The 14,093-nt window shown below is 40.8% G+C and overlaps 2 protein-coding genes across 2 annotated transcripts in view; both read left to right on the forward strand.

The window, feature by feature from the left end:
* Window positions 1-4,569, forward strand: part of LOC116388627 (cell division cycle protein 20 homolog B) — a 17,736-nt gene extending 13,167 nt beyond the window's left edge. The window contains exons 7-11 of the mRNA XM_031856668.1: window positions 73-167; window positions 300-528; window positions 1,294-1,419; window positions 1,897-2,020; window positions 2,703-4,569. Coding sequence (XP_031712528.1) covers window positions 73-167; window positions 300-528; window positions 1,294-1,419; window positions 1,897-2,020; window positions 2,703-2,800 — 672 coding nt within the window. The 3' untranslated portion in view covers window positions 2,801-4,569. The remainder of the gene's footprint in view (window positions 1-72; window positions 168-299; window positions 529-1,293; window positions 1,420-1,896; window positions 2,021-2,702) is intronic.
* A 3,800-nt stretch (window positions 4,570-8,369) lies between these two features.
* Window positions 8,370-10,796, forward strand: LOC116388611 (granzyme A-like). The gene is made up of 5 exons (XM_031856644.1): window positions 8,370-8,436; window positions 8,596-8,731; window positions 9,419-9,557; window positions 9,772-10,047; window positions 10,149-10,796. The coding sequence occupies exons 1-5, from the start codon at window positions 8,373-8,375 to the stop codon at window positions 10,305-10,307; spliced, it is 774 nt and encodes a 257-aa protein (XP_031712504.1). The 5' UTR covers window positions 8,370-8,372; the 3' UTR covers window positions 10,308-10,796.
* The last annotated feature ends 3,297 nt before the right edge of the window (window positions 10,797-14,093 follow it).

The raw sequence follows: 14,093 nt of genomic DNA on the forward strand, positions 1-14,093 counted from the left end.
GGGGGGGGGGGGGGGGTGTAACATCAGCAGGATGACTGGTTTGTGGCGTCTCTCTCTCTTTGACTTTCGTAGCTGTGGGACGTTGAACACAAACGGAACATGAGGCGTCTGCCGTCACACCTGTCTGTGGTCAGAGGGCTTTCCTGGAAGCAGCAGTTACTCAGCAGGTTTGTGTTGTCAGGACGCAAAATGAAAGTTACAAAGAATCCCAGCATCTTTCTTTTTTAAAAAAGGGCATCACGCTGAGTATCAATAGAAAGTATTCCTGCAGGGGAATGACAGTTAACACAATCCCACAGCGGCTCTGCTCTCGGACGCATCCATCACCTTGACCCTCGGGCTCCTGAGCCTCTGGTGGGCGCCGTAGTCCAGGAGGAGGAGGTCTGCGGCCTCCAGTGGTCACCGGGAGGCGACTGGCTGGCCAGCGGCTCCACAGAAGGCCTTCTCCGTATTTGGGGCGGTGACATCGCTGGGGTCACATGGTCACGTCAGCCAATCACCACGATGAGACAGCCCAGCTCTGTTAAGGTCAGTGTGAATGCTTCGTGATCGGGGGACTTAGAAATGAAAACAGATCCTGTCTGTCAGATGTGACACAGTGACCTTGACAAGCTCTTTTTTCTGATCACTGTAAAAAAAACTAAACCTTATTGAATACAGTTTAATATAATATATAAATATAAAATATATATATTATATAAAACATGAATACTTTTTATAGGCACTGTATGTTGGAATGCACTGGTGTGACTTTAAACTCTGTTGTATCATCTGGCATTCAACCATACTGCTGTTTATTCACACAAAAGTATACAAACGATAATGTATACATATACTAGTATGCGATTTCCAGTCTGTAGTGCTTATAGTGAAAAGCTAATGTTAGCATGCTAACGTGCTCGGCGACGGATATTTTAATGATGTTGCCACCCATGCAGCCCCAGCCCTAAAAACATACCTTTTTAGTGCATCGTCTGTCTGATTTGACTTGGAAAAAGAACACCTGCATCATTCACAGGGGGAGGACATGATTGACACGACCACAATCACACACTGCAAGCAACCGTGTGTTCTCCTATATGACTTTGCGATGACCCGTCTTAGCTCGTGCAAACTTTAGCAGCACGCTACGTGATGGTATGCTGAAGGGTTTTGCTGTTGTTACGGAGGTTTAAAGTGGTAGTTGATCCTGTGACAATTCAGTGGAACAACAAGACAATCTGCTGACAGTTGTCAGTTGTGTGTGTGTGTGTGTGTGTGTGTGTTTTAGACTCACTGTATTTTTGTGTTCAGGCAATGGGTTGGTGTCCATGGCAGAGAAAGATGATCGCCACAGGAGGCGGATGGAACGATGGAGAGCTGAGAGTCTGGGACACAGATTCGGGGACTTGTGTGACTTCTGCCAACACACATTCTCAGGTGATTAACGGGACAGTTTACCCCCAAAATTAAAAAAAAAAAACAACAAAAAAACAAAGTTTTCCTCTTACCTGTAGTGCTTTATATCAATCCAGATTGTTTTGGTGCGAGTTGCCTGGTTTTGGAGACATCGGGTGGAGAGATGTCTGGCATCTCTCCAATATAATGGGACTATATGGCAGTCGGCTTGTGGTGCACAAAGCGCTCAAAGGTCACTCAAGAAAATTTCACAGCAACCGGGTCATGATTTCTCAAAAGAGACTTTGCTGTGGAGATTTTTTAAATGTATTTTTTTGCTGCTTTAGGCAACTCACACCAAAACAATTTTGACTGGTAAATAGGACTCCACCATAAGAGGAATAATATGTAGTTATTATTTTTGGGGTGAACTGTCCCTTTAAGACTCAAAGTGTATTCAGAGTTTTTTTTACTGTGCATACATATCAGACAGACCGTTCTTTATGACTCCAATTGCAGATTTGTTCTCTGCGCTGGGCCGAGAAGAACAAATGTCTGGTCACAAGTCACGGACTTCCTCATCACCAAGTCAACTGCTGGTCCTGGGAGTTCCCCTCCCTCAGCCCCATCTACCAGCTGTCAGGTTAGAGAACCTGAAGCATGATGCGTGTGCAGCTACATCCCTCAACACATTCACAACAGCCTCGTAGGAATAAATGTATCGCATGCTGAGTAATATTCGCATAGCAGAGTCCGTGCGACAGTTGTGTCATCTATCACTGAGATATTCAATAGCCATTTTGTGCTGACTCATTCGTGTCCTGGGCTTCCAGCAAATGTGAAACTACGAATTGAACATATCAAAAGTCACTACGTGTGCTATGACATGTCACAGTTTCCTGAGGTATTTATAAATTTGTCGGGGGGGGGGGGCTTACATGCGAAAAACATCCTCTAAAAATCCTATAAAGATCATTTACAATATCTTTATGACTTTCTTTACTTTCAGTAATTGTGTTATTCATTTAAAAAACAAAAAAAAGTAGTGATTTTGATTTGACTTTCAATCTGTAATGTCCGAAACTCTTTCTATTTCTTCGTGACTTACTGTTGAGTGAATGTGCGGCCTTGCATTGAAATTTGCTGGTTGCTAAAACTTTCGTGAAAGTCAAACCGTCCCCACAATGCTTTGACTCCGACAATGACAGAGAGCATCACGGTCCGCTGTTGATCTATTTTATCCCCCATTGAGACAGCCCCTGTTTGAAATGAGAAAGAGGTATTTAAAGGTCAAAGTTAAATCGTGTTGGATTTTTATTTTTCAGGTCATTCTCACCGAGTCCTGCACTTGGCCGTAAACCCTGACGGCACTCAGATTTTCTCAGCTGGAGCAGACCAGCAGTTTCACATCTGGGACGTGTAATTGCACAACATCACTGAAGGTGGACGATGAATGTCGGAGACCTGTGTGAAACCTGTGTCCACACATACAAGAAGCTCTCTTTTCTTGGTAATGTCATTGTGTGGAGAATGCACATTTCCTGTCCCCTGCTCTGAGCTCACCACAGTAAGAAGCTAACAAACCACAGTCAAACTTATTGTCACTCTAAGATAGTTAATTTCAAGGTAAAGTGACACATTAAGAAGTTCCTTAAATTATACACAATATATTCCTTTTATTTCGTTTTTAGCTACGGATAAGTTTCTTTTTTTTTTGTGATTGAAATATGCATAACAGGGCATTCATGTGAGGAAAGTACAGGAAATACTTCCAATGGACTGAGTGGCTCAGTCTATGGCATCAACATAAAAAGACTGCAGGGAGGTTGTGTGTGAAGAATAGTAATAATGGTAATAATGATTTAATTTCTACAGAACCTTTCAAGCAAGAAGCAGAAAGTGCTTTCCTGTGCAGGGAGACAGCATAAAAAGAAAATCACGCCTTTAAAATCAACAGTATTAGACATATAAAACCATCCAAAATGACGTAAACAAATAAGTCTGGTCAGACAAGAAGGCGCCAAGAAAGCGTAATCCACCACAAATGTGTTTTATGGTTTGAAGGCATGGTTTTCAAAGCCGAGACAGTGACCGAAGACTAACTGGAGGATTGTTTCAAAGCCAAGAACGGCCTTAGCTCGTTCGTCTCTTGAATTGAAGGGTGGCGACCCTCAACGTGGCGACAGCTGAGCCGGCATCTACCAGCTAGCGGTGATAACGGTGCAAACTGCGGCAAAAGTGCTGACAGAGCTAACGGTGTTTACCTGAGGGGGATCGGGAGAGTTGGGTGCTCCACTTCCGCGACCCGACCGACGGCCTTGTTGGCTGTAACCGCGGATTAAGCGCCATGCAGAGTGGCGGACACGACCTAGCCAGCGGGGCACGCTCACATGCCACTAACGTGCATTAAAGGCATGCACGGCCAGCCCCGGCTATGTCAACAAATCAAGGAGAAACTCGGATTACAACCCACACAGAGGGAGAGCAACTTCGTTATCTGCTCAGTTAGACATTACCTCACTACATCTTTACATAGCTAATACTTGTTTGCTGCAATCTGAATACTCTGAATCCTGTATATTGCACCTTTAACCTAATTTAAGCAGCCTCTCTGGACAGTAAATAGTCACAAATACACCCTTTAAAGCCTTGTATATGATGATGTATTACATAACCAGTGCAAAGGGGCTCCGGGGAACTTCTAATGCAATTTCTCATGCACAATGCTACTTGTGTAACTTGTAAAAATGATGTTAATGTTTCGTTCCATGTATATTATCCTTCCATGTATATTATCCTTTATTATCGACAAACATGTGAGGTCTGTCACCACAAGCATCTAATTCTCAAAGACTACACCACAACACTGAAGTTCAGCAAAGACACACATGCAATGGTGAGTAGATGCAGAGTCATGAATGTGAAATATATAGAATAGAAAACACAAAATAGAAAACTTCGAGATACATTATCCCTCCAACAGAACTGTACAGTGTCTATTCTGTCTAAAACTGACTTTATGCTCCAAAGGTCTTAAGTCCCAGGTCTTTTGTTGTTCAGTGATTTATGGACAAGTTGAAATCCCTCTTCTAATTCTGAATTTCTTAGTGTTTAAACTACCTGCTTGTCACAATCAGGCTTTGCCTTGGGTGTTTTGTGTGTAGTTTTCTGTAGCTCCTCACTTCCTTCACCTGTCCCTAATCGGTTCATTCAGTGCACCTGCCAGTCACACTCTCCCTCATCAGCACAACTCTCCTCACCTGTTCTAGTCACTATTTAAACCCCTGTCTTTCACTCACTCACTGCCAGATCATTGTTTTGTTTCCTACCTACCCGCCCATTTTGCTCTTCCTGTTCCCGGTTTCCCAGTCCGTCTGTTCTGCCGGATTTCCCCCCTTGTCTTGTCCTTGGATTACCTGTTTTTGTTTCGTGAGTTATTAAAACCCTTTTGTTCACTACTCTGACTGTCTGCATTTGAGTCCTCATTATGTCCCATGCCACTGCTTCTTTTCCCAGCATCTTTAATGTGAGTGTTTGATTGGCAGGCGAGAGGCATTGCACAGTCAATCATGCAACAATTTGGCATTATATCTAAACCCCTACAATGGCCCATAAAACCAGAGGAAACTCAAAATCCTGAATTTGTAACTAAACTTTGGTCAATCCCTGCAAATGACACAGCTACACTAGTGTGGTGGCTGTCGATATGGCGACATGTTGTACGGTTGGTTGGTTGGTTGGTTGGTCTGAAATATCCCAAAAGCTAATAGATGGATTGCGATGATTGACATTTATGTCCCCCACAGGACAAACTATAAGAACTTTGGTGGTCCTCTGACTTTTTCTCTAGCGCCACCATCAGGACAAAATTTTAATTTGTCCAGTATTTAAGATTATAGCAAAAATACCTTAACTATCAAGCTCTACTTTGTGTTTACTGCTAGTTAGCAGACGTTAGCATGCTAAGCTAAGGAGGTGAACATTGTACCTGCTAAATATCAGCATGTTAGCATTGTCATTGAGTGTTGGCTCAAAGCACCACCATAAAGCCTCACAGAACAGCTAGCATGTCTGTAGAGTCTTTTTTTAACTGTTAGTTTTTAAAACATTTTAGGTAAATTGTGTTTTAACGCAGTTATTGGCGATATTATAATGCAGAGAGGACAGGAAACGAGAGAGGCAAAAGGAGAACGACATGCCACAAAGGTTGTTCACTATTTTCACTTTACACAGTAGGCCACCAGGGTGCCAAAACTGCAACAATTTTTAACAGGTGTTTGTTACTTCTGATGCTTTGCACTGTACAGTTAAAGTAAACCTGTTTTTTAAACAAAATGACAATCCAAGCAACAAAATGAGAAAAACTGACATTACGAAAGAAAAGAGAACCATGAAAACACCATGAGAAGACCTGCATCCGCTGTGTCTATTTGTGTGTCCACTGCAGCCCAAAATCTGGTTCCCAAAGTGCTGAACCGCTTCCAACTTCAGAATCGCGGTATGTAAATAACAGATTTACCAACAGGACAGAGAGAATAATTAATTATTAGTGACAGATACTCAGAAACACTGTTCATAAGGTCAGGATAGACAACACTGGTAGTTCTGTTAGCTGTTAGCGTATTATGACTAGCGCCCCCTACCGTCCAGGGGCTGTTAACTGTAATGAATGAGGAGTCAGTAGGCAGTCAATGGCAGTATAAAACAGGCAATGAAAGGTGTTTTGAGAAAGCGTGAGTTACCGCAACCACGAGAGGTCTTTGAGAATGCCACTGAATGTGAGATTAGCCGTGGACGGACACAGAGGTGCATAGTCACTCATGTATGCACACATGATCTCCCTCGACAGTATTTATGTGTTATATTTATCATCGTCTTATCCACTACTACTGGAAGGCTACTTAATTAATTTTCTTACTTTCTCATTTCTGAAATATTGCCAGTGTCATACCATCAATCAGTGTAATCTCAGCCAATGTGTTATCATGGAGCAAATGATCTTCCGTGGACAAATGAATGATTGTAGTGTCCATATGGAAGACTTGCTTCAAGCTGGGAAACTGTGCTTTCAGGCTCTCCTTCTCAAAATGATGATGCACTGTAGGGTCAACAAAGTTCTCTATGTATTTTAATTGTTAAACTGTAGGTGGCAGAGTTTGCACGACCAGCCTTGGAATTCCAAAGTTAAAGTTACTTTTTATCTTAATATGCAAACAAAGCCTCACACAGTATCCAGTTAGTTAGTTAGGCACAAGGTACGCAAATGTAAAATATTTAAGTGCTATTTATGTGAATGTGGCAGCAAATTTGGATAGTATTAGTCATATCATGGCATGGTATTTGGCATTAATTATATTTTGTTTGTTTTCAGTGTGTAATTTGATACAGTATTTAATTGTAGGGCCTATAATCACACGCTAACTATATCAAGACAAATGATCATTATTTATTATTATCAGCATTCGTCACTTGGACCGAAGGCAAAAATTCCCATTTCGAAACATGTTACGTTAGAAAATGTTATTTTCAAACATTTACAGTATTCTGATTCAAAATGAAATAATTCTCAGCTTTGAAAATGAAGCTAGGTCTAAAACACATGGTGATTCAGGCAATGAACATGTTATACATAAAGAAAGTAGTGACCACAAATCTTTCCGTTCTCATGTGTTTAGGTTTAATTCTATAAGATCTGGGGTGCATTCATGATATATTATATTATTACATTCTGTTTTGTACGATATTTTATTCCACAGTAGAAATGTGCTGTAAGTGCTGCTGTGTTGCTTTCCTTGGTGGCTCATGTAACTAAGAGTTATGTGAATAAATAAATACTATAAGATGGTTGAGATGATGACTATATTTTGCTCATTTTAAGAAAATTAAAGCAAAAGCTCAACATTTTGTGAAATATGCTTTCTGGCAGAGAGTTAGTTGAGAGTTAGTAGAGATTCTTATGTCTACAATAAACGTGAAGCTACAGCAGCTAGTTAGCTGTAAAATAGCACATAGTTGATTTTACACTTCAGTGTTTGTGCGGATTAAATAAACGGACAAACCATGTTAATTAGTAATCTAATTAACATGTTTTTTTTTTTATCTGTGTAACTCTGCAATGGTAACATCCAATCACAACACTAATCGGGTTAAATGGAACATATGACTTCTGATTCATCTACACACAGTGAGGAGAACAGAGACGATGGTCCAAATATTATGGATGTGACATCGGCAACAGAAACGTTGGCAAGCGTACTTGCCCAAATGTTAATCTTAATTTAGCTAATTTATTCAAGAAATCCAAACCTGATTTTAACAAAGCTTTACTGGTTGTTGAATTGCACAAAAACTGCAATGAGATTGGTTTCGAAGTAAGTTGGTCAAACAACAAGGAGAACAAATTGACATTCAAAACAGAAGTACAGTTCAAAGTTGAATAAGCAAAAAAATGTTTTATCACATGCTCAGTCGACATAAATAGCGTGCATGTGGCATAAATGGAACACCATGAAATACAGCATCCAGTTCCTCCAGCATATAAACTCTGAGTTATCTTCTTTCCTTTACCATTCACCTCCACCAGCCCTGTGTCAGCCGATATGATCCACTTTCTCATGATTTCCTCTGAATCATGACATGACGTTCATATCAACTCATAAGCGTAGCTGAGGGGCTTGTCAGCAGACTCCAGTAGCTGGTTCACAGCGGGCCCACCCATAGTAAACTGTCTGCACCCTGATGATGTGACCTGCTTCATGCACCACCCCACAGACTGTCAATAGCGTGGTACTGATTGAAAGACTGGGAAATGACAAAGAAATGTCACCACAAGACTTTTAAATGAAGATGCCATGCTTGCGATCATTCTGCTGACTGATGCATCAGGCTCGGTCAGACCACATCCTTCGAGCCTAACATATAAAAGATGAGTGTGTGCATCGAGGTGAGCTTCAGAGCCTCCAGCGTCACATCAAAGAGAGAGAGAGAGAGAAGAAATGTTCCGCCCGAGGGATTTCACTGTTTTTATCTCTTGTGCGGTCCTCCTCATCGTCCAGTCAAGTGAGTGACATGTTCTTCATCGCAGTCATTGACTTTGTGATATCCTCCTCATTCATGCAAAGTGATGCTACTTTCAAAATGACAGTGCAGCTATTATTGACTAATTGATCTACTCTTTTTTTTGTAGAATTACTGAACTGAGTGCTTATTCTGTTTTAGGTCATGGTTCTGAGATTATTGATGGGAAAGAAGTGGAGCCCCACTCGCTGCCTTTCATGGCTTTGATGATGAATCCGGTCTGTGGGGGGATACTGATCCACCCATCATGGGTCCTGACTGCTGCCCACTGTGCTGTGTAAGACCACCTTTATTTCTTACTGATGAAAGATTTTATGTTCTGGCAATTTAAACTCTTATAATAGTTTGAGTTTAAATTGAAAACAAAAAAACTGTTAGAATTTCCACACGCTCTGCTGTTATTATATATTGAGCTGAATATTTGCTCTTTTAAGTAAATATCTAAGTTCTCACTAATCTTATCAGAGACACAAGCATTAAAGACTTACATTGATGCGAATGCTTTGCACACTGACATTTAAACATTGATGTATTTGTGTCTTGAGGATCAGATTTTGCCACATTTTGATACTACTGTAGTATCCACAATGCTACGTATGGCAAAACAAGAAAAAGACATATGTCATACTCCGTTTGAATTAGCCAACTCTTGGTTGTTGCACACCCTTGAAAGAACAGACCAAAGGAGGCCGATATTGGAGAGAACAATGTAGTGTGAAGGTGAACATAACAGTTTTATATCAGTCCACACCCACGTGTGTCAATTTTACAATTTTCATTTCATTAAACTCTTTATTCAACTACCACTGAAGTCCCACTGGGGGAAAAGCTATATCCTGACCATACTATATTAAATACAATATGCACATATAATCCACACAACCGTGATGACGTCATTTTATCAATAATTTATGCACACTAGCATGTTAACTTGATAATAAAACCTTGTTTCCTGCTCTTGCAGAATTGAGGAGGTGTCTCTTGGGGTGCACTCCATCAAGAAAGACAAAAAAGACTCCTGGCAGGTCCGCAAGGTTAAGCAAAGAGTTCCTCATCCTTGCTATGATGCAACAGATAAGGTCAATGACCTCATGCTGCTCAAGGTAAGGAAACAGTCCCAGTATTCCCACCATATAGGAAGCAAAGATGCAACAATCTGCATAGGGAAGTGATTCAAAATGACTGAGGCAAACAACCAAGGCAGACATTGTGACACACATTCACGAAAACAAACTTCCCTTGTTCTGTGACTAGTGCTAAAGGCAAGGTACAAGACGGTCAGCATCAATAACACCTATTTTTTTCTTCAAATTTCAGCTCAACAAACCGGTGAAGCAAACCCAGACGGTGAAATGGCTCCCGTTGGGCAACACCGTCAAAGACCCAGCGGCTGGCACCAGCTGTCTGGTGGCCGGATGGGGCATAACTAAGAACAACGTCAAACAAATGTCGGACGTGCTGATGTCCGTCAACGTGACCGTCATCGACCGAGTGAAGTGCAACTCCCCAGAATATTACGGCCTTAATCCCGTCATCACTAGAGGCATGATATGTGCTGGTTCGGACGGTAAAAAGAGTGCCGACACCTGTCAGGTGAGTGCGTTTTGAAAGTTTTTGTAGTGTAAGAAGAAACCACTGCCGTGACTGCCTTTTGTGTGAATAAAAAATGACTTGTGTTTTTATTATCTGTCAAGGGGGATTCAGGAGGCCCACTTTTGTGCGATGGAGCGCTAGTCGGTGTCACGTCTTTTGGAAGGAAGTGTGGCCTGATTAAAAAGCCCGGAGTGTACGCTTTCCTGTCAGAAAAACAATTTATCTGGATCAAAAAGACCATCAAAAAGTCTGAAATATAACGAGCCCCCCTTGTTAACTATACCTCTGTATTATTGACGAAGTTAACCACTTAATGTCTATCTTTGTTTCTACTGTATATGTACATTCACTTTGTCCTCCTGCAGCCTATACAAAAGGGATTTACATCATAGGGATTTTTTTTCTTTCTAAAGCTGTACACCAAAGAGCTATCTCTTCTAAGATGAAAGCAAAACACCAAAGTGACATTATTCAAAACGTCAACCAGAGAGATTCACCACTTCCTGCATCAGAAGCTTAAATTGTCTCTGAGTCTTCGGCTCAACTCGTGTGGAAAGATTTTGTTATAAAGGTTAATTCACGGGCAGGTGAATTATTATTTCCTCATAATTAATCCATATTATTAGCCGATGGCTTGAAAAAACAAAACCAATGACCTGTTATTTAATGTGTCTTTATTGTGTCGTTACAGTAGCTCTGAATTTCACACCTTCATTGCATCACAGATTTGTGTTTCAGTTCTCTGCTTTCAGGTCGTGTGAGATCAGTGAATATAAAAATAAACTTTGATGTCTTGATATAAACACAAAAGAAAATGTTGTTTTTGTCTTTCGTCCTGCTATGTAGACGACGCTAAAATGCTTCCAACATGAGACAATTACAATAATGTCAACAAAAATAACATGAAGTTATGAGCAGTAAAGAGACAAAAGAAATAAAAATAAACATCTTGCGGATTGTGTGCTTACTCAGACCAGACCACAAGAGACAAATTCTCACAGTGTCTCTTAAGACCCCCTTACAGGAAACGTGCAAAACGTTGCATGAGTGACGGAGACCTTGACAGCGAACACACATTAAACACGTCCACATCCAGTAAAAGGAAATGCTTGCCATTGTAATCAAAGTTGACACAGTGACATTTTTGGGAAGGATTATTCATCAGCTTCTTTCTCTCTCTTATCTATATTCTCTTTCATTCCCGTGAGCTTGAACGAGCTCATTTGTCTCTCGGCAATATTTGCTCCCCACTTTAAATTCTTGTGGGTTTGTCACAGAAGTCGGCTTAGCCTTCTAAGTACATCTACCGCATACACCCTCTTTATGACCTGGGACCTACCGTGCATGTGGTGCTGGAGCTCAGTTGTCATGCTACATCCCTAGGTGGAGATCTCCGCTGCAGTAAGTGGTGCAGTAATGTACAGAGAGGAGATTTCACTCAGCTGGTGGTCAATGTTATATCACTTTACAGAACTAAAAATGAGTCCTGTTGATAGATAGATACATAGAAATATACTTTTTTTTAGTATTGTATTTAGATCCCCATTGGCAACTGTAAACAGAATGAATACCTGCTGTTTCCTGAAGGCCAATCCGTAGGTAAGCATCGCACTGGTTCCCTCGACAAAAAGCCAATGGGATTTTTCACATTTGATTTTGGATTTTTACAGAAAATAAACTCCGTGGCAAACAAATGTTTATGACACTTACTAAAATTTTGTTCAGCAAGATAATCTTCACAAATGAACACCACTTTTATGATATTTGAAGCTTGAATGCAATCGTCAGAAGTGAAAAAACACAAAAAACTAACATTGGTCTATAGAGGAACTAGACCATGATGGACGCTCGAGCGTGAGTATACACACAAGGCTGTGAAGACGGACTAGTCAGCTTGACGACGTTTTGTAGTGTTAAGGATTTCAGTATTAAAAGCATTATTAGTAGGATTAAATAACACCCCAAGTGGTGAGTAGAAGTGTCACAATAATAATAATGTCAAAATAGGTTAAAAAGTCACAATATATTTACTTATGGAATGTATTATGTTTACAATATTCTTACTTGTAGAGGATATTATGTTACAGTATTTTACTCATTGAATGTATTAAACCATAGAAGTATAGTCACTAAAGGTATTAAAACACTGTATGAATAGTTTTGAGGGTCAGAAAGAGATCATTTTGAGTGAGTCTTTACAGAGGTGCAGCAGAGAACAGAGGGGTGGACAACTGACCACCAGGACCTGAGGAGGAGTCTGGACAACTTCAACCAAACACTGAGATGATAACTGCCCCAAGCCAGGAGGGGCTATTGAATTTCGGCCAATCACAGAGGCTGATACTGGACATTTAAACTTTAGGACAGAGACTTTTAAATATAGGCTTAGTTCCAGAGGGTTTTTGCCAGAGTTCGCGCCGTTACCACTCTGGGTAGTTTACCAGCTGGGCTGGGCTATTTAGTGGGCCTTGTGAGAACTCTGCCCTGGGGACATATTGATATCGATAGAGTAATTCAGTTTGCCACTGTTCTAGCTTCTCTTGTTCATTAAATACTTTTTGATTGTTAACCGGATCCAGTTCATTTTTGGTGCGACTGGAAAGTCCAGCGGTCTGGGTCTCCCCTGAAAACATCTAACCCTAACAGTAGTCTCAATTAGCCACTTCATGGTATTCTCTGAAGTATTTTAGTGAAGAACTAACAATTTACATAGCTGACATATCATAGTCATGCTTTTTATTCCCAATTACACAATATTAATAGAGAGCAGAACTAACGGTCTACAATCTTGCTCAGTGAGGCTCTACTTATGCAAAGTGGTGTTTTAAAATTCATCTAATTGTATTGTGTTAACATGCAATAAATAGCACTCAGCACAATCTACAGCTGAGAATGATGGGAATTGGTTTAGCGGATATTTGGTTATAAACCAAAGTTTTTGAACTAATGAGCAACGGTAGCATTTATAGTGAGGAGGACATGACAATGTTTTTTCCAAATTTCACAGCAATCCATCAAATAGTTGTTGAGCTATTTCACTCAAAAACACCAATATTAGCCTCCTGGTGGTGCAAGAGGAAAAGTCAGGGGATCGCCAAAATCAGTAGGATTCATCCTCTGGTGACCATGAATGAAGAAAGATTCACTGCAGCCCATCAAATAGTAATTGAGTTATTTCACTCAAAACCAATAATGCCAGCCTCATGGTGGTGCTAGAGGACAACTCAGGGGATCATCAAAGTCGGTAGGATTCATCCTCTGGTGGCCATGAATATCTGCATAAAAATTCACAGCAATCCATCCAATAGTAGTTGAGATATTTCAGTCTGGACCAAAGTGTTGGGCCGACTAACTTTGCCATCCATGGAGCCACGCTGCTAGCGTAACTAAAATCTGCTTGACAACCTGTGTCATTTTGCCGAAATAGAAGTGTGCGTAGGAAGTTAAAATCAAATACAAAATCAAATAAAAAATACTTTCCATGGCGCTCTCTTGGAAGGGTGAAGGGAAAAAAAAAATGTAACCACACCCAGGAAATTCCAGCATGTCCTTTATTTGAGCTCTCAGTGAATTATCACTGACCAACCATCTGCCCGTTTGTTTACTCCGTTTCCATGGTCACGCACAAAAGCTCAGGCGCCCACCTCCGTTCCAGCAAAACTATCAAAGCTCACCACACCCTTATCAACTTATTTTGGCACATGGATGAATACCGAACTGTTTATGAATGTTTTTGGCATGTTTAAATAGCCATCTCTGCCATGGAGATCCCTGTCTCATACACACACACCAGAGTAAATGTTTACCTGGATGAGCTGCCCACCTTGCCTCGCCTTCTCCCTCGCTCACTAGTGATGCACCGGGACACACAGAGTGAAACCTTGTTTTATAGAGGTGAATGAAACTGTATCCTGGAAGGTGAGTCACAGTCATCTTTATATGCTAATGTCTGCCTGGTACCATACTGGCCCGTGTGTTTGTGTGTGTGTGTGTGTGTGTATATACATATGTATACACATATACATATGTATACACATATGTATACA

Source organism: Anarrhichthys ocellatus, unplaced genomic scaffold (assembly GCF_004355925.1).
Source record: "Anarrhichthys ocellatus isolate YVR2014 unplaced genomic scaffold, GSC_Weel_1.0 scaffold17, whole genome shotgun sequence".
Taxonomy (NCBI): Eukaryota; Metazoa; Chordata; class Actinopteri; order Perciformes; family Anarhichadidae; genus Anarrhichthys; species Anarrhichthys ocellatus.

Coding starts and splice junctions, on each gene's coding strand:
- LOC116388611 (XM_031856644.1), top strand. CDS start 8,373: ATGTTCCGCCCGAGGGATTTCACTGTTTTTATCTCTTGTGCGGTCCTC. Junction 8,732..9,418: donor ACTGCTGCCCACTGTGCTGT/GTAAGACCACCT, acceptor CTGCTCTTGCAG/AATTGAGGAGGTGTCTCTTG. Junction 9,558..9,771: donor ATGACCTCATGCTGCTCAAG/GTAAGGAAACAG, acceptor TTCAAATTTCAG/CTCAACAAACCGGTGAAGCA.